At 40.4% G+C, this 21,472-nt stretch overlaps 1 protein-coding gene and 1 non-coding gene across 2 annotated transcripts in view; both read left to right on the top strand.

Annotated features, from left to right (window-relative positions):
• LOC126162256 (mitochondrial uncoupling protein 4) overlaps nucleotides 1-21,472 on the top strand; it is a 427,706-nt gene that overhangs the window by 209,111 nt on the left and 197,123 nt on the right. The window contains exon 3 of the mRNA XM_049918647.1: nucleotides 20,395-20,486. Within this exon, the coding sequence (XP_049774604.1) occupies nucleotides 20,395-20,486 (92 nt within the window). The remainder of the gene's footprint in view (nucleotides 1-20,394; nucleotides 20,487-21,472) is intronic.
• Trnas-cga (transfer RNA serine (anticodon CGA)) lies at nucleotides 14,967-15,040 on the top strand. The gene has a single exon. It is a non-coding gene; the product is annotated as a tRNA-Ser (tRNA).

Raw genomic sequence — 21,472 nt, 5'->3', positions numbered from 1 at the left:
GGGTTGTTGCCTAAAAACACGTCTCCGACGATCGTCTGGTTGAAGGCGTATGCGACACTCGTCGGTGAAGAGAACGCAATGCCGATCCTGGGCGGTCCATTCGGCATGTTGTTGGGACCATCTGTACCGCGCTGCAGGGTGTCGTGGTTGCAAAGATGCACCTCGCCATGGACGTCGGGAGTGAAGTTGCGGTGGACACTTCCGTTGTTGAGAGCCCTCCCTGGCCTAAATTAACAATGCGGACACAATCGAACCGCGGCACTGACCGTCTAGGCATGGTTGAACTGCAGAGAACACGAGCCGTGTACCCATGTACCTCCTTCCTGGTCGAATGACTGGAACTGATCGGCTGTCGGACCCCTCCGTCTAACAGGCGGTGCTCTTGCATGATTGTTTACATATTTGGCGGGTTTAGTGACATCTCTGAACAGTCAGAGGGACTGTGTCTGTGATACAATATCCACTGTCAACGTCTGTCTTCAGAAGTTCTGAGAACCGGGTGATGCAAAACATTTTTTTGATGTGTGTGGATTCTAGGTGGACGTCAGTGATAAATCCGTCCAGCCCTGTGTAGAAAACTTCGAAGGTAGTCTGCGACTGCTAGGGCTCTCAAATATCTTGCTTAATTTTACGTCCGTGCTGTACAAGAGTTTTATGTTTGGAACAATTGTATGAATATTTCCCATTTTTATAGTAGCTTAAAGAAAGTAATGTCGACTTTTTGCAAATTTGGAGGCAGTGTTATGTATAACGGTGGGAAGACACATAATTGCAAACTTCATAAGCCGTAACTGTATAAATTAGAGTCTAAGATTCAAGATAAAATCTATATCTACATAACTACTCTGCAATGCACAATTATGTACCTGGCAGAGAGTTCATCAAACTACATTCAAGCTACTTCCTTGCCGTTCCAGTCTCGAATAGCGCGACAGAAAAACGAAACTTAAATCTTCCCGTGAGGGCTCTGATTTCTCTTTTTTATCACAATCATTTTTCTCTATGTAGACGGCCACCAACAAAATATTTTCGCATTCGGAGGAGAAAGTCGGTGATTAAAATTTCATGAGAAACCCCTGCAGTAACGAAAAACGCATTTTTAAATTATTGTCACCCCAATTCGTATATCGTATCCGTGGCACTCTCGCCCGTGTTTCGCTATAGTACAAAATGAGTTGCCCTTCTTCGAAGTTTTTCGATATCCTGAGTCAGTCCTATCTGATTCATATCCGTCATCACGCAACAACACTCCAGAACAGGGCGGATAAGGGTACAGTAGGCAGTTTCTTTAGTAGACGTGCTGCATCTTCTAAGTTCTGCCGATAAATCGCAGTATTTGGTTCGCTTTCCCCGCAACGTTATCTATGTGATCGTTCCAATTTAAGTTATTCGTGTTTGCAATCCCAAGGTATTTAGTGGAATTCACATTCTTTGGATTGGTGTGATTTATCGTGTAATAGAAATTTGGCGGTTTCCTTTCAGTAGTCATGTGGATGACGTCATTCTTTTCATTATTTAAAGTCAGGGGGTCTATAATACTTCCCTGGAGAACACCAGATATCACTTCCGTTTTGCTCAGTAACTTCCCGTCGGTTACTACGAACTGTAATCTTTCTGACAGGAAATCACAAATCCAGTCGCACAACTGAGACGATACCCTGTAGGAACGCAATTTGATTATAAGTCGCTTGTGAGGAACGGTGTTAAAAGCCTTCTGGAAACCTACAAATATGAAATCAGTCTGAGACTGTCGATTGCACTCGTTATTTCGTGCAAATAAACAGCTAGTTGTGTTTGACAAAAGCGATGTTTTCTGAATCATAGTAGCGTGTTTGTCAGTAAATCGTTATCTTCGAGGTGATTCCTAACGTCAGAACACAGAAATTTTTCTTGTGTTCCAAAATCCTACTGCATGTCGACGTTAGAAATATGGGCAGCGAATTACTCCAATTTCCTTCCCTGAGTATTGGTGTGACCTCAGCAACTTTCCGATCTTTAAGTACTGATCTTTCGTCGAGCAGTTGTATGAGGGAGTGCTGAAAACCAATGCTTCAGAATTTTTTATGTGAAAACTCTGAAAGCTTCTTGAATATAATAGACGTTATTAACATTCCACATCTTTATTCTTCATGTCTACATATTTATCTCTCAAAATAGTCACCCTGGTGACGAACACATTTCTCCCAATGAGAACCCGGTTTGTTGATGCTGTCACTGCAGGATGTTAGACTTTCCTGACGGAGCCACAGCCTCCCATGTCATTGCACCGCTTCATCACTATCAAAAGTGAAGTCCTCGGAGGCGTTCTTTAATTTTTGGAAATAGAAGAAATCTGGCTGGGACTGTGTGAAGGATGATCGACGATAGTGAATCCAAGACGTTGTGTTGTTGCAGATACGGCAGCGATCGTGTGTGGTCTGGCATTGTCATGCTGAAAGACAGGGTGCTACATGTTAGACGAACTCTTCAAATTCGAAACTAGATTAGAACGTGCTGTTTCTCATGCACCGACATAGTCTGAGATAGTTTCGCACTACCATGTTACACGCTGTAATTCGAAGTCCTCTTAGCGTCAGAGGCGTGCAAATACGTAAACAAAAAGAATAAACACGTAAAATGTTAATAACATTGGTTTGATTTATAAGGATTTGAGTTTTCATATTCGGAAGCATTACTTCTCAGATGTCCTCGTATATGACTGCTAAGTATGGAGCTATTGTATCAGCACACTGAGGAGCTTAACTGGTGTACTATCTGGACCAGACGCCTTGGTTTTTTAAGTGATTTGAGTTGCTTTAGTACACCAAGGGAATCTACTTCTAAGTTACTCACGTTGGCAGTTTTTCGAATTACGGAATATTTACTTCATCCTCTTTCGTTAAGGAGTTTCGTAAAACTGTTCGTAAGTTAACTCTGCCTTAGTGGCACAGTAACATTATCATTGCTATCCCGCAGTACACAGCTATAAATCGTATCTAGTCACTGGTGTACTTTACATACGACCAGAATCTGTTTGGATTTTCTGTCAGATTTCAAGACAGAGTTTCGTTTAGGAAACTGTTAAACGCATTTCGCATTGAAGTCTGCGCTAAGTTTTGAGCAGCGGTAAAACATCTGCAACATTGGAGAGTTTGCATAATTTTAAATTTGGCATACTTTTTTGTTGCTTTTACAACAGTGTTCTGCCCTATGTTGTGTACCATTTCTTTGGTATATATCTTTCTACTGCCATTTGTACAGTTTCTTGGAATTTAAACTACGTCTGGTCAGTGAGATAGCAGTGGGCATTCAGGGAGAATAACGATCTTATCACGCCGGTGTCAGGTGACACATTGGGTGTCAGGTTACACACTCATCAGCCGATTTATTGTCAAGGTCACCCCCACTCGCCACGCGGGGTAGCCGCGCTGTCTATGCCGTCTTGTCACGGTCCGCGCGGCTCCGCCCTTTGGAGGTTCGAGTCCTCCCTCGGGCATGGGTGTGTGTGTTGTCCTTAGCGTAAGTTAGTTTAAGTTAGATTAAGTAATGCGTAAGTTTAGGGACCGATGACCTCAGCAGTTTGGTCCTATAAGACATTACCACAAACTTCCAAAAACGTTCACTCCCGCTCCACTCCCACACAGGGAACCATTGCTGATTGTTCTATGTTATCCACGGGGACCTCCTACCCTCCCCCCCTCCTCCCTGGATCAATAGGTAGGCTGGACTGACAGGAAATGAGATCTCCCCTCGTAACCCTTAATTATATTATGAATCCAGCTGCCTTAGCTTTCCTCGTTCGTGGTCTGATCTTTGTAGTGAGAGAATTATGAAGTGTGAAGTGATTTTTTAGACTGTTAGAGCAAAAATAGTGTTACAGTGAACCAAGTGGACTAGTGTGTAGATTCCTGTATACACCCTGTCCCAAAGTGTGTAACTGTATAACTTGTAAACGCTGAGAGGATGAGTTCACAGAGGGAATTCCTATGTGGGTAATGGCACCTATTGGCGTCAATGCCATGCAGGCCGAATTTAAGGCCCGCAGTCTGCCGCTTTTTTCAAAAGTTTGTGCTACCACAACGTAATGAAAATTGCATAGAAAATAGCCTGTAAAACATGGGGTGTGTTTTCTACAGAACTGTTTGTCAGGCTCCCACGCATGCCCTATCTAACCATCAATTAAAAGAATATATAGCTTCTTAACGGGAGTCAGAGCGCTCATGCACCGCCTGCTGTGCCACCGCCACAGTCTCTGGTGCTGCCCCCAACGTCACCGCCCCCACCGCAGCCTCCGACGTGTCCAAACGACTGTCTTGGTATGGAGCCATGGTTGACAGTTGTAGAGTAGCAGCTTATTGGGGCCCAATAACTGACCACTGGAGCCTGTACACGGCGGTTCATATACACTGAAGCGCCAAGGAAACTGGTATATGCATGCGTATTCAAATACAGATATGTGAACAGGCAGAATACGGTACTACGGTCGGCAAAGCCTATATAAGACGACAAGTGTCTGGCGCAGTTGTTAGATCGGTTACTGCTGCTACAATAGCAGGTTATCAAGATTTGAGTGAGTTTGAACATGGTGTTGTAGTCAGCGCACGAGCGATGGGACTCAGTATCTCCGAGGTAGCGAAGAAGTGGGGATTTTCCCGTACGACTACCGTGAATATCAGGAATCCGGTAAAACATCGAATGTCCGACATCGCTGCGGCCGGAAAAAGGTCCTGCAAGAACGGGACCAACGACGAATGAAGAGAATCGTTCAACGGGACAGAAGTGCAACCTTTCCGCAAATTGCTGCAGATTTCAAAGCTGGGCCATCAAGTGTCAGCATGCGAACCATTGAACGAAACATCATCGATACGAGCTTCGGAGCCGAAGGTCCGCTCGTGTACCCTTGATGTCTGCACGACGCAAAGCTTTACGTCTCGCATGGGACAGTCAAGATCGACATTGGACTGTTGATGACTGGAAACATGTTGCCTGGTCGAACGAGTCTCGTCTCAAATTGTATCGAGCGGATGGACGTGAACAAGTACGAAGACAACCTCATGAATCCATGGACCCAGCATGTCAGCAGGGGACTGTTCAAACTAGTGGAGGCTCTGTAATTGTGTGGGTCGTGTGCAGTTGGAGTGGTATGGGACCCCTGATAGGCCTGCGTGTCACGTACGTAAGCATCCTGTCTGATCACCTGCGTCCATTCATGTCCATTGTGCATTCCGACGGACTTGGGCAATTCCAGCAGGACAATGCGACAATCCGCACGTCCAGAATTGCTACTGGGTGGCTTCAGGAATACTCTTCTGATTTTAAACACTTCCGGTGCCCGCAAAACACCCCAAACATGAACATTATTGAGCATATATGAGATGCCTTGCAACGTGCTGTTCAGAAGCGATCTCCATCCCCTCGTACTCTTACGGATTTATGAACAGCCCTGCAGGATTCATTGAGTCAAATCCCTCCAGCACTACTTCAGACATAGTCGAGTCCATGCCACGCTGTGCTGCGGCTCTTCTGCGTGTTCACGGGGTCCCTACACGATATCAGGCAGATGTACCAGTTTCTTTGGTTCTTCGGTATTGGTACAGCGAGTCTCAAGTGTATCTCATTTAAACAATTGTTGTTGCTTAGTTGGTAGCGTCTCACGTACTTCCTAAGCTACTGTGTTTACAAACTTAATTATTATTATTTTTTAAAAAAAATACTTTGAGTAGAAAAAATTATTTATTATTATTATTTTCCATTTTACAACGAACACAGTACAGTTTAATGGAAGAAGACCCGCCAGTCTCGCATCGTGCATTCACATCATAACATTTAATGTAGGGCTCATACGCATAATATTTATCGGTCCTTACCAGTTCTGTGACATACAAATAAAATGCCTCCGCTGTACAGAGATGTATATAATGGATGAAAGAGTACAGTTTATGGACACATGGTTGGTTGGTTTGGGGGAGTGGACCAAACAGCGAGGTCATCGGTCCCATCAGATTAGGAAAGGAAGGAGAAGGAAATTGGCCGTGCCCTTTCAAAGGAACCATCCTGACAGTTGCCTGGAGTGATTTAGGGAAATCACGGAAAACCTAAATCAGGATGGCCGGACGCGGGTTTGAACCGTTGTCCTCCCGCAATGCGAGTCCAGTGTGCTAACCACTGCGCTACCTCTCTCAGTGTGGACACAGTGTGGACACATGACTTATGGAGGTTTGCATCTGGCTGTGTGTCGCACTAGGATAGCCTAATGGTAAGGCGACTGATCGCAATAAGCAGGAAATCCGGGTTTGAGTCCCGGTCCGGCACAAATTTTCATTGTCTTCATACCATTCTACAGCTGATGGCTCCCAGTATTTCATAACGGTTGCTGTCGCTCCAGTGGCTGTTCCTTCGGACATGCATGCATACATAATGGATATACGCATGCAGGTTGTAGACACATGGTTGACGACATAAGGAAGTTTTGGGATGACTGTGAAACATGTTCGAGGAGCGTAATGGTAAGGCGACTGCTCGTGATAAATGGAATTCCGTGTTCGAGTCCTCGTACAGCACAATTTTTTATTGTCTGTACCTCTTAGACTGTATTCACTCAGTATTTGAGAGAGAGAGAGAGAGAGAGAGAGAGAGAGAGCACACTTAGCATTCGATGTGACGTTTTAATTTATTACTCCTTTACTACTAATTCTGTCCGCGGCACGTTTTGCAGACGGTATAAACAAATAGCTGCAGCGCAACGCTGAATGTACTTGCAAAAAGTATATCATTGTACGACTGTTAGTTCAGGAGATATGACGTCATACATAATGAAACGCCTGAAAAATTAGCTTTTGCTAATATTCTTGATTCACCCGAGACCACTCTGGGCACAACAAGGGGACCCTTGTACGTAGTTCATCGGAGCTTCAGAGAACATATTTTATTCGCAGAGCGGTCTTTGTGATCGAAATGTAGTTCATCGGACTTTCAGAGAACATGTTTTACTGGGAGAGTGCTCCTTGCGATGGAACCTGCCGATGTGCACCGTGATGGATGTTGGAGTAAAGATCCGTAACTGAGGTTACAACTTACGGGATGAGGACGCGATCAATGGACACCGGCTATTTTGAGTAGTGAGTAAACGGGGCGCGTTATTTTTACGGCTCGCCTTTTCTCGCAAGCGGATCTCCTCAGGAGTAGCTTTTCCGCGCACATGTTATCTACAGTGCCGCAAGACATTCCTTATTAAAATAAACCACAGTAGGTCATTATAAATTCTACGGTTTTGTCGACAGAAACTCCCACGTATCGTTTCATTTAGCATATTCTAAAGCTAGCTAGCTCTCTCTCTCTCTCTCTCTCTCTCTCTCTCTCTCTCTCTCTCTATAAAACACACGCACGCACACACACACACACACACACACACACACACACACACACACCATGTGTGGGTGTGAATGAATGAATGAATTAATGAATTAATGATGAAGCAATTTATGGTGAATCACAAGTGCTACCCACAACTCCTTCTTGGATAAGAAAGCTATCCACAGTGAGGGTAGACACTTGCAACAAAACATACTCCTCTCCATTGTGGCACTTGCTTTACCTGCACACTGCAACCCAATTTAAAATCAAACAAGTTCAGATGTGTGCAGTATACTTACTATTTGTGAATCACTTGATTGCTGGACTCCTTACTTCTGAACTGGCACAAATGGACAACTTCAGATTGTTAATGCTTTATGTCTAACCAGTCTAATAACAATATTGTCCACAGCCTTATATAGTTACTGTTGTGTTGTGCTATCTATTAATCCATTTTTTTTTTTGTTTTGAAGTGAGTAATGAACCAATTTCTGAACGACTGCAGGTACTGTCTACAACTTGGAGAAGACATTTTCTTGACATATTTAGCATTTGTCACGTATATGTCTCAATTTTATCATCAGCACAGGACAAAGCACAACATACATCTGTAGTGGGGGAGATGAGGGGGGGGGGGTGACCATGTGAGGAACCTGTAATCTGCACCAGATTAATGCTACTAATTGAGAAAAAGTAATTGTTGATAACTTATGTAATTAATATTAGTCATACAAAACTGTGATAGTAGAAATGATCTTTTGAAAATAATTTAGTTCCATGATTGAAACAGAATCGAATCGTTTAGTTTTTACTCCTCAGAAAATTTCATTTTACTCCTCAGGAGGTAATTACCCCCAGGTTAGGAACCACTGCTCTACATTAAGTATTTTTTTGGTGTTGCAATTTTGTTTCTGTTATGGTATTTCTGTTTATTTATTACATATATATTCAGAATATTAACAAGTGTAACACAAAGAATTCTAATGAGGAAACTCTGTTTTACAACATAAATTATGCATATGGTGTTTCATTCTGTACATCTGATAACATGAGCAGACTGGGGGGAGCTGCTCTGTACAAATATGAATAATAACAAGATAATGAATTTGAGCACTTGAAGATGATGAAATTAAAAATCTGAAGAGGGATCTTCAGGATCAGGAATACACTGTGCCTTCTAATACAAACAACGATTTGTGACATTCCATTCATATTTTATGAATGCAAGTCAATCTCGGCTCCAACAGTACCTAACTAGACTGGATGAAATTAACTTCTTGTTTTATTTCCACAAGCACAGACATATTGAAATATAAGAAAAAGTCATAAGGGAAGGATTAAAATTCAGGGTGAAAGGATATCAGTGATAAGATTTACTGATGACATTGCTATCCTGTGTGAAATTGAAGAAGTATTGCAGAACACAGTGAATAGGATGAACGGTAGAATGAGTACAGAAGATGGATTGAGAGTAAATCAAAGAAAGACAAAAGCAATGAGAAGTAGCATAAATGAGAACAATGAGAAACTTAACATCCGACTCGGGGATCGCAAAACAGGAGAAAATTAAGGAATTCTACTACTTCAGTAGCAAAATGACCAAAGAGGACATAAAAAGTAGACTATCACTGACAAAAAGGGCATTTCTGGCCAATAGAAATCTACTAGTATGAAACATTGGCCTCAATTTTAGGAAGAACTTTCTGTGAACATATGTTTGGAATACAGCATTGTATGGTAGTGAAACATGGACTGAATGGGGAGGTTCTCCGCAGAATCAACAAGGAAAGGAACATATGGAAAACACTGAGAAGAAGAAGAAGAAGAAGAAGAAGAAGAAGAAGAAGAATGGACAGGATGACAGGACACCTACCAAGACATAAGAGAATACTTCTGTGGTACTAGAGGGAGCTGTAGAGCATAGAAACTGTAGAGGAAGACTGACACTGGAAAACATCCAGTAAATAATTGAGGATACTGCATACAGATGCTACTTTGAGATGGAAACGTTGGCACCAAGTGGAATTTGTGGCAAGCTGCATCAAACCAGTTAGAAGATTGATGACTAAAAAAGAAAAAAAAGTTTTGAAGGCTACGTAATATATAATTTCTCTTCAGAACTATGAACACCAACTAAAATATGTCCCTTCAATGACCAATGGTGCATTAAACATATTTTCATTTTTGGTATATAGTTTTTATCCAAGGAACTCGAGGCTTTCTGTGCATGTTAAACAAGACAACAAACAATAACAAGACTTTTCAAAAAGGACCACACCCAATATTTCACTCATGAGACACTACAAATTCGTCAGTAAGAAATTTAATAACAACATAGCATAATATTCCTTGGAAAGATGTTATCAGAATAGGAATTACTGCTTAAAATTCAAAACGTTTCTTCCGAGTTTTGTAGAATAAGTAGGACTTTTGTAAGTATCAATATGGGTTGCTTTCTGAAGATTTCATCTACATTGTAGATAATGATGTCAGATAAATACAGCACCCTACCATATGACTTCATGCAGATTCAGGAGCTTGGTAAGGTGCCTGTTATTTTAATTTATTTGAGCAACCTCTTGTAAATCTTTTAACTGTAATGTAATGTCTTTCAGTGAGAAAGAATATTTTTAACTGTGTATTTGCCATATACTGTTAATTCTTTTTTTATCGTGTTCTGAGAATGATTAGGGATGTGGAATGAGTCAAGGTACATTAACAAAAGATAAACAAATTGTGGGAACCTTATCAGACCATGCAAATCTTCATTTCTATGAAAAAAATATATAGTTGTTCTGAATACTTGTCTACAAGATACCCTTTTGTTTTTAGTTCCTTTCATTATTCTGAAAATTAAACTTGCATGCAGTATCTTCCATCAGTTTTCAAAGCCACTCATAAATTTATTTGGTGAGCCAGCTGTGTGTTTAATGACCCACGGAATGGACACTGTAACTTAACAACTGATTCACATTTTACAAATTGCAAAGCACAACCCTGTTCTCATATATTATTATTATTTTAATTCCATAAACATCAGCGGAATTTTCTTACCACATGTTGTTATTTATGTGAAAACCATGTCAATGGTCCAGAGGTCAGCTTTGTTCACTTCAAAGGTGAACATCTGAGGTTCGATGCTCACCTTAGATTTTTTTTTTTTTTTGTGGGGGGGGGGGGGGGGGAGGAAAGATCCGGAAAAGGGTTCACTCAGCCGTATACAGCCAAATGAGAAACTGTGCCGTAAATAAGCCAGTAACATCACCTCTCTACAGAAATCAGATCTTCATTGATCTGCGGTGCTATGTTCATATTGGCAAACACACTGCAGACACTTCCTCCCATGACAAGCATTGAGCAGTACAAACATGCCTCATCACCTCATATGCATAAAAACTTCTTAGAGTGGTGTCATCTCTCAGATTTTTTTTTGTTCAACCAAGTTATCAATTCTGTATTGTACATAAAATGGAGTCAGTAACTTGGCTGAACACTCAAAAGAACAGCAATAAATGTATGGAGCCTTCTGCACATGGTACTCAATGGAATCAATATTTCTTCTAGTGGGTGCTGCAAGAGCAGATCATTGTTGAGGCAATATTGTACACTACTACTGCTGCTGCTGCTGCTGCTGCTGCTTCTTCTTCTTATACAGGACAGCAGCATCAGTTTTGTGTCTGTTTCTAACTTGATTTTATAGAAGTAAAATGTTTGGACCAGCACCTATTTAGGCTGTGTATAACAGATACTGGCCATCTGAGCAATGTGTTCTTACCCTTGTCTTCAATGAGTGAGAAGAATAGGGTAGCTAGTGTTCCAGATTTTTGTTGCTGGTGTAATTACTGGCAAACTGAATTGACATTTGGCCAACATTTTGTGTGCTGATTAAAGCAGATTATTTCAAAATTGATTTTTTTCATCCAGATCTTCATCAAAAAGCAAAATGTAACATAGAAAGTTTATAACTCTGGATATATCAAAATTTTACCACATACTTTATACACTGTCCAGTCACATTAATGTGACCACCTGTTAGAAGCCTTAATAATAGTCCTTTGCAGTTTGGATAGGCAGGAACAGTGTCAGTGAGGGTCTGGAATTCACTGACAGTGATGTGGAGCCATATTAACTACAGTGCTGTGGTCAGCTGTACTAGGTTTTTTGGTTGAAGATCCATGGCATAAACAACCCAGTTGAGGTGGTCTAACAGATTCTCAGTTGGGTTTTGTAGCCAGGGGAATATGGAAAACTCATCATGGTCCTCTTTGAGCCACTTGCATATTCTCTAAGCTGTGTGACACATTGCATTTTCCTGCTTGTAGGTGCCATTGTGCTCAGAAAAAACAATAACAAAATACATGGGTGGACATCATCCCCAAATATAGATTCATACTTGTGTTGAGCAATTGTGCCTTCCATAAAGATGAAGTCACCCAGGTAATTCCATGAAAGCATTCCCTAAACCATAGTGGTCTCTCCTGGTTTTGGGGTGTTTGCTTCAGATGTTGTCCACCATTACACGCCAGTGGCCGTCTGTCTGATAGAGCGTAAAATGTGTTTCATCTGAGAGGGCCACCCATCACCACTCAGTGGATGTCCAGTTACTGTATTAGCATGCAGATTCCAGCCTTCGTCACTGATGAACACCAGTCAGCATGGGTGCATGAACTAGGCATCTGCTTCCGAAGCCCATTGGCAGCAATGTTCAGTGAACTGTCATTGAGGAGACAATTTTTGTAGCCCTCGGTTCATCTGGGTTGTCAGTTGCTAAACAGTTGCATGTATATTCGCTTGTACACATCTCCACAGCATTCATTCACTGTTATCATTTAGGGCCTACAGTTCACCCCAGTTGCCTCAGTGCTGGGTTTGGATAGCACCATTTCACCATTATGGTATACCTTAACCACAGTGGCACAAACTGTTTACAAACTTGGTAGTTTTGGAAATGCTTCCTCCATTGGCCTGAAAGTCAATGATCATGCTCTTTTGCACATCAGATAAAGAGCTCCGTTTCTGCGTTATAACAATTACCGAACTGTTTCCATGTCCCCCCAACATACTTGATATTCCTTCCACAGGTACGGCTGTCCCCTGCTGCCTGTGAGTGGTTATTGCATGTTGACACTGAACACAGGAAGTGGTCCCATAAATGTGACTTGGCATGTAGTTCTGTCTCACACAGTAAAGTGCTGGATGTGGATTTCAGCTTTATTTTTTATGAGATTCCATCAAAAAACAATGTTTAGAGTACACATTTTGAATCTGCTTCCCTTCTGCCTATACACATTTTAAATCTATTACACAGTATGCCTGTTTCCAATTTCTTACATTCAGTATGAATTCACTGACTGCATATGAAGCATTTTCTATAAGGAATAATTTTATTTTTTGTTTAAATTTCTCTTTCAAGCTGATGTTTGAAATATAAAGTGATAAAGTATTAAACGGTTTTGTTGCCATGTCAGCAGTGTTTCTTTCACTTATAGGTACGTTATTTTGAGGAACACTTAAATTTTTTAACGTTTCTGGGAGTTTGGCTACATTTGTCTTCATTTTTAATGAATTTGTTCTTATTTTCTACGTGCAAAAAGTAATATTTTGTGTATATATACATATTGTGAAAGTATAGAAATTTAAGTTTTTTGAACAGCAGCTTACAGCCATCTATTCTTCTTGCTTTAGCCATTACTCTGATTCTGCTTTTTACAGTTTGAAGAGTTTAATTGCATCATTCAACTGGCCTCGTATTTCTGTGCCACAGCATTGAAATATGGGAAATGTATCATTCGCAGAACATCATCTGCTACTAACAGCTTAATATTTTGGAGAAAAAACATTGTGGAATTTAGTTTGCTAGTTATGGTAGCAATGTGGTCTTTCCACAGTTAACAGTTACCTACAGAGAGCCTTAAGAATTTTGTGTTTTGAACTACATTTCTCTCCAGTGTTTGTAACCGTGATGATTCCTGTAATTTTCTTCTGTTATTGTTCTGGAACACTAATGTCGCATGTGTTATTCAAATGTTAACAATTGCATCAAATTTATGTTTCTAGTGCTTTGAAAATGCAGCACAGTCATGTTCACATAATCCTTAAAAGTTTAATTTTTTATTCAAAACTGCCAGTGGTTAATTTTCCTCCATCAAAATAAGTGTTACGGTGTGGGTCATCTGACAGCACAGGACCTGTAGCATGTGCTATATGGATAAATTACCTTTGGCTATTAGTCCATGATTATGGATCAAGCTGTTAGCATAATGATTACTAATATTTTTCTTAATGTGTATAATAGCTTCTTAGATATACTTATTGAAGTATCCATCATGGGGACACAGGGAAAACACTGATCAAGTTTTAACAAGTTTATTGACAATAAAATATGCCTGCTTTGATGGTAAGAACAAAAGGCACAAAATACACCATCTCACTAGGTATTGGTACAGTGGCTTGACAAAGTTGCTATCTAAAAGTTGCATGACTGTTTATAGTATATTTCTTATTAGGTCCAACACCGACACAAAAACTCTGACCTTAATGCAGTCCAAATCCACAGAGGAAATAATGATGAAAGTAAGAACAGCAGAGTTTGTCCCTAGGATGGGCTTTGAGAGCATACTGAGACGATGAGGTGACCAGGAGAGGCTCTTGAAGCCGAAAGAACTGGATCATGCAGTCCATGCACTGTCCTTTATAGCTATCAATGGCAGAATACTCATGATACTATTTTCTCATCCCATGTTGTGCAGATGTGAATAGGTCCCTCAGAAGTGGTGGCTTCTACCAGCATCATACTGCTGCCTAGTGTCCATTCCTGATTACAACATGGAAAACTTGTGATACTGAGGCATGCAGGGGCCATGTAGATAGTAAGCATGCCCAAGGTGATTGAGGTGTTGCTGTTCCATTTTGCATAGATCTCCAATATAGTACTTGTGGTTCGGACAAACAACTCTTTAAACAGTTTTTTTTTCATATGTATAATGATTGGTTTTAGTTATTATATTGCCAAATTCTCTGAATAAAAAATTGTATCCATATTTTGTGCATTCTTCCCAGACACTGTTTACATCTACATCTACATGATTACTCTGCAATTCACACTTAAGGGCCTGGCAGAGAGTTCATCGAACCAATTTCATACTACTACTCTACCATTCCACTCTTGAATGGCGTGTGGGAAAAAGGAACACCTAAATCTTTCCGTTAGAGCTCTGATTTCTCTTATTTTATTATGATGATCATTTCTTCCTATGTAGGTGGGTGTCAACAAAATATTTACTCCAGAATGAGATTTTCACTCTGCAGCGGAGTGTGCGCTGATATGAAACTTCCTGGCAGATTAAAACTGTGTGCCTGACCGAGACTCGAACTCGAGACCTTTGCCTTTCACGGGCAAGTGCTCTACCATCTGAGCTACCAAGCACGACTCACACCCGCTACTCACAGCTTTACTTCTGCCAGTATCTCATTCTGGAAACATCCCTCAGGCTGTGGCTAAGCCATGTCACCGCAGTATCCTTTCTTTCAGGAGTGCTAGTTCTGCAAGGTTTGCAGGAGAGCTTCTGTAAAGTTTGGAAGGTAGGAGACGAGATACTGGCAGAAGTAAAGCTGTGAGTACCGGGCGTGAGTCGTGCTCGGTAGCTCAGATGGTAGAGCAATTGCCCGCGAAAGGCAAAGGTCCCGAGTTCGAGTCTCGGTCGGGCACACAGTTTTAATCTGCCAGGAAGTTTCAAAATATTTAATCATTCAGAAGAGAAAGTTGGTGACTGAAATTTCGTAAATAGATCTCGCTGCAAAGAAAACCGCCTTTGTTTCAGTGACTGCCACCCCAACTCGCATATCATATCAGTGACACTCTCACCCCTATTGTGCGATAACACGATACAAGTTACCCTTCTTTGCAATTTATCAATGTCCTCCGTCAATCCTACCTGGTAAGGATCCCATACTGCGGAGCAATATTCCAGCAGAGGATGGACAGGTGTAATGTAGGTTGTCTCTTTAGTGGGTTTGTCGCATCATCTAAGTGTTCTGCCAACAAAGCGCAGTCTTTGTTTAACCTTTCCCACAATATTATCTATGTGGTCTTTCCAATTTAAGTTGCTCATAACTGTAATTCCTAGGTATTTAGTCAAATTGACAGTCCTTAGATTTGTGTGATTTATCATATACCCAAAATTTATTGGATTTCTTTTAGTACCCATGTGGATGACCTCGCACTTTTCTTTGTTTAGTGCTTGACACTTGTCACACCATACAGAAATTCTCTCTAGATTATTTTGTAAGTGGAATTGATCATCTGATGATTTTACTAGATAGTAAATTACAGTATCATCTTAAAACAAACTAAGGGGACTGCGGAGATTATCACCTAGAGCATTTATATAATTCAGGAACAGCAGAGGGCCTATGACACTACCTTGTGGAATGCCAGGTATCACTTATGTTCTACTCGACGATTTACCATCTATCACTACGAACTGTGACCTCTCTGAGAGGAAATCATAAATCCAGACACACAACTGACACGATACTCCATATGCACACACTTTGATTTATAGTTGCTTGTGAGGAATGGTATCAAAAGCTTTCTGGAAATCTAGGAATATGGAATTGATCTGAGATCCCTTCTCGACAGCACTCATTACTTCATGGGAATAAAGAGCTAGCTGTGTTGCACAAGAACAATATTTTCTGAATCCATGTTGGCTATGTATCAATAAGTCATTTTCTTCAAGGTGATCCATAATGTTTGAGTACATTATATGCTCCAAAATCCTACTGCAAATTGAGGTCAGTGATATGGTTCTGTAATTATGGGAGTTACTCCTATTTCCCTTCTTGAATATTGGTGTGACCTGTGCTACTTTCCAGTCTTTAGGAACAGACCTTTCATCAAGTGAGCATTTGTTTATGATTGCTAAGAAAGGCACTATTATGTCTGCATACTTCGAGAGGAACCTGATTGGTATACCATCTGGACCAGAAGACTTGCCTTTCTTAAGTGATTTGAGTTGTTTCGCAACACCTAAGATATCTACTTTTATGTCACTCATGTGAACAACTGTTCTGGTTTCAAATTCTGGAATATTTACTTCATCTTCTTTTCTGAAGAAATGACAGAAAACTGTATTTAATAACTCCTCTTTAGTGGCACCATCATCGGTAACATTTCCATTGCTATTGCGCAGTGACGGTATTGACTGTTTTTTGCCACTGGTGTACTTTACATAAGACTAGAATCTCTTTGGGTTTTCTACCATAATTTGAGACAATACTTCATTGTGGAAATTATTAAAAGCATCTCACATTGATGTCCACACTAAATTTCGAGCTTCCATGAAATTTAGCCAGTCTTGGGGATTTTGCATTCTTCTGAATTTGGCATATAAAAGTGAGGGCTGCTTGTATGCAGGGGGTTTCTGTAAGAGTTGTGCAAAAATGTAAGAGGTACTAAAGAATGCTCCACTGAACAATTGGAGGTAGGGAAAATGGGGTCAGAGAAGCCAGCTTAAGGAGATATGGAAATAAACTTGTCTAATGCTTTGTCTAGCATTACTGTTTTCCAGCTTATATACAACTAACATGCATACAATTTTACATTTACTGTGCTGTTTATTTACATATACATTCTTTTTTTTCCTACAAGGAAATAAGAAGGATGAGCCTGATCACTAGGACATATGATGCATGTTTCGTTTACTGTACTTTTCCGTAAGGTGGTTCTGTTGTATTGTATTTACATTGTCCCATGACATAACGTGCTATGAATCAATAACTGATCCATTCATTACTGACTGCTATCAGAGATGTTAAGTACAAATTGATGGAGCAGAATCAGTACATTTTTGCAGAACTCACTGACATGCACCTTGTGTGTGGGGGAAGTACATTGCAATGCTCTCTCTGCTGAAAGGCTATACATGGAACAATTTCTTAACATGCATCATCCGTCAAGACAAGTATTTATGTCTCTTGATTGACATGTGCAGGAGACTAGTTTATTGGAAAGAAGGAAAGAGAGACCTGGCAACATGAGGACCTCTTGCACACCTGTCTCTGAGGAGGAGTTGATGGAACATATTGCAGCAGACCCCACTACAAGTACTCATCATACCGCACATTAAATGGGCACTGCACATACTACCATGTGGCGAGTACTCCATGAACAACTGCACCTATATCACCTACAAAAAGTCCATGCAATGCTTGCGATGACTTTGCACAAAGAGTTGCATTGTGTCAGTGGTTGCTCCAACAATGTATTGATTGACAAGATTTCCTCCAAATCATGCTGTTCACTGATGAGGCCTTATTTGATCCGATGGTATTTCAAACAGCAGAATAGCGATGTGTTGAATGAGGAAAACTATAACACTGTAGTAGAGTCACACCATCAAATATGCTTTGCTGTGAATATCAGGGCTGGTATTGTAGGGTTACAATCTCATTGGGCCATATTTTGTACCTGGCCATCTGAATGGCCACCTGAGTTGTTGGAGAACGTACTCTTCGCTGTTTGTGAGAGGACATGGATACAACATGATGGTGCATTGTCTCATTTCAGTGTGGATGTCCGCAACCATCTCAACACTGTATTTCCTGGTCACTAGATTGGAAGCGGAGGACCTATTCCATGGCCTGTGAGGTCAACTGACCTGAATCCCCTTGATTATTTTTCATAGAAAATAATGGGTATATTTAAAATCACTTATGATTGAGATCCCAGTGAGTATGGAGATAGAATTAGTTGCCAGAATAGTAGCTGCCTTTGATGTAATTTGAAACAGACGAGGGATATTTGACAGGGTGCATCAGAATCTTGTTTGCCAATGTCACGCTTGCATTGAGGTTGATATCCGAGGGTTTCAGCACATTTTGTAAGATACAGTACAAATGGTACATTCATTGTGTCAGTGTTGGTATTTGCAGTTAACTGTAACTAACATAAATAAAAAAGTACACAATAATTTGATTTTATTCATATTATCTCCTTAAGTTGGCTTCTTTGAGCCCAGGTTCCCTACCTCAGATTGTTCGGTGGAGCATCCTCTATTTCCTGTTAAATTTTTGCATACTCTTACAGAAACACCCTGTAAATGGATCATATGTAACTACAGACTACTTGCTGTTATACTCTGAATACAGGAATTTAAGGACATAATATACTGATGACATTCTCTTTTACTGGAGTTATTGTGTGCTTATTCCATTTCAACTGTCACTTAGTATTCATCCCGAAAAAGTTTGTCAGTATATTTTTCCCCATTTTGAAGTTTATGCCTTCAGTTATCTGTTAGTTCATTGCTGGATTATTGCATGTTGACCAATTGTAAACATCCTTAAGAGTTTTATTTGCCTTCTCTGGTAGGACTTTAGAAGTTTTATGTGTGATTATAGTGTTGCTATCATCAAGAGAATTTTCACTACATGTCTAAATCATTATGTGGAAGGCCTTTGCTATACTCTGAATTTGCCATTTTTGATACGTTTGTCCTTTTTAGTGTAAGATTACTACAGACTTTTTTTCATTTTCTCATGAAACAAAATCGATTATTTTACTGTCTCTGTGTTTGTATGCAGATGCCATTTGGCCTTTCTTTCCATTTATTGCCTTCTTTAGAGAACATAGCAGTCTGCTTCAATCTACACAGAGGGGACAATTAAGTCATGAGCTCTTCCTAATATTGTGTTGGACATCCTTTTGCCTGGCATAGTGCAGCAGCTTGACATGACATGGACTTGAACAATTTATTGGAAGTCCCCGGCAGAAATATTGAACCATACTGCCTTTCTAGCTGTCCATAATTGCAGAAGTGTTGCCGGTGCAGGATTTTGCATACAAAGTCACCTCTCAACTATCTCCCATAAATGTCCAATGGAATTCATGTTGGGTGATCTGGGTGGCCAAATCATTCGCCTGAACTGAATTGTCCAGAATATTTTTCAAACCAGTTGTGAACAGTTGTGGCCCAGTGACATTGTGCATAGTCATGCATAACAATTCCTTCATTATTTGGGAACATGAAGTCCATGAATGTCTGCAAATGGTCTCTAAGTAGCTGAACATAACCATTTCCAGTCAGTGATCAGAGGACCCAGTCCATTCCATGTAAATGAAGCCCACACCATTATGGAGCCACCACCAGCATGCACAGTGCCTTGCTGACAGCTTGGGTCCATGGTTTTGTGTGGTCTGCATCACACTTTTATCAGCTCTTACCAACTGAAATTGGGAATCATCTGATCAGGCCATGGTTTTCCGGGTGTAGGGTCCATCCAATACGGTCACAAGCCCAGGAGAGGCACTGCGGGTGATGTTATGCTGTTAGCAAAGGCACTCACATCGGTCATCTGCAGCCATAGCCCATTAATGCCAAATTTCACCACACTGTCCTAATGGATGTATTTATCGTATGTCCCACATTGATTTCTGCTGTTATTTCACACAGTGTTGCCGTTCTGTTAGCACTGAAAACTCTACGCTAACATCACTGTCTCGGTTGTTAAGTGAAGACTGTCGGGTACTGTGTTATCCATGATGAGAGGTAATGCCTAAAACTTGTTTTTCTCACAACACTCTTGACACTGTGGTCCTCAGAATATTGAATTCCCTAACGATCTCTGAAACGGAATGTCCCATGCGTCTAACATCAACTGCCATTCTGTGTTCAAAGTCTGTTGATTTCTGTCGCTTGACTATAATCACATTGTAAACCTTTTCACATGAATCACCTGAGCACATATGACAGCTCTGCTAATGCATTGCCCTTTTATACCTTGTGTGTGCAAACTACCACCATATGTGTATGTACATATCGCTATCCCATGATGTTTGTCACCTCAGTGCAAGTTATTACTTTATGAAAAACACACACACACACACACACACACACACACACACACACACACACACACAGAGAGAGAGAGAGAGAGAGAGAGAGAGAGAGAGAGAGAGAGTCTTTCATGCCTGAAATTTTTAAAGTGCTTTATGTCATTGATATCAACATGGTGTTATTCAGTGTATTTAAAACAGTTTATCATTTCTCTCTTCATCAGTTACATACCCCTTGGACTTAACTAAAACCAGGCTGCAAATACAAGGGGAAAAGGCAGCAGCGGCAGCAGCAGCAGGAAACGGAAACTTAAATGTAAGTGGCTATATGCAATATTTTAGAATGTACAGTATACTGCTACATTTATTTATAGGTTTCCTTTGAGGTTTAAAAATGTAGATTATGTTGCATATGCTTGGAATGTTCACTAAAGAGAAATCACCTAGAATAGTACGCAAGTCCATAAAATATGTATATTTTAACAGAAAGAAAATATAGGAGACTTGAGATCTGCATATTTATGTGCAATCCTCTCATAAGATATGTTCAATGTATGAAATTGTTAAACTATTTGTAGAAAGTCTGGCGTTCGGATTTTTAAAAAATTAATAGAGTTCAGCAATCTTCTTGCCATGATTGTGAAAACATTTCTGCTGCAGTAGTTCTTTCATTGCACAAAAGCCTGAATAGTCAGCATGTGCTATTTCTTGAGATTATGCCATATTACGCGATCTTGCCTAGTGGCATGCTTGCCACTAGATTTTGTCGATACTAAGAGGAAAATTTACGTCACCCAAGTCAGCATAATTTTTCCAGTTTCAGAGTAACATACTTTCCTTCATTATTAAAGGTGAGCCAATCCATTTCCATTACTAACTTCTCTCTTTCATTGCCAAGTTGTAAAGTTAAAACAAGAATTTATCCATTGCAAGATGCTGAAAAACTCCATTTTGCTATTTTACCATTCCCATAATTGGCTTCACACATTTGTTTTATTTCTCTTTTTGAGCAAGAGACTCCTTAAGGAACATTCCAGAGCAATACTTTTATGTTTGAAATTAATTCATTGAATTCAACATGACTGTAATAGGTATAGATGTACTACCTAAAGTGACAAGTGAAAATTTGTACCAGGCAAGGACTCGAACCCGAATTTCCTGCTTGTTGCAAGTGGTCGCCTTACCACTTAGGCTATCCAAAAATTCTCCATGGACTGAGCCAAACTTCTGTATGTCACACAGCTATCCATTTCTTCCCATAGATTATTAATGAAGATAAATTAATACAAGTTTGTAGATTTT

Source organism: Schistocerca cancellata, chromosome 2 (genome assembly GCF_023864275.1).
Source record: "Schistocerca cancellata isolate TAMUIC-IGC-003103 chromosome 2, iqSchCanc2.1, whole genome shotgun sequence".
NCBI classification, from domain to species: Eukaryota; Metazoa; Arthropoda; class Insecta; order Orthoptera; family Acrididae; genus Schistocerca; species Schistocerca cancellata.
The sequence above is the reverse complement of the archived record's forward strand: the minus strand, read 5'-3'. Positions and strand labels throughout refer to the sequence as shown.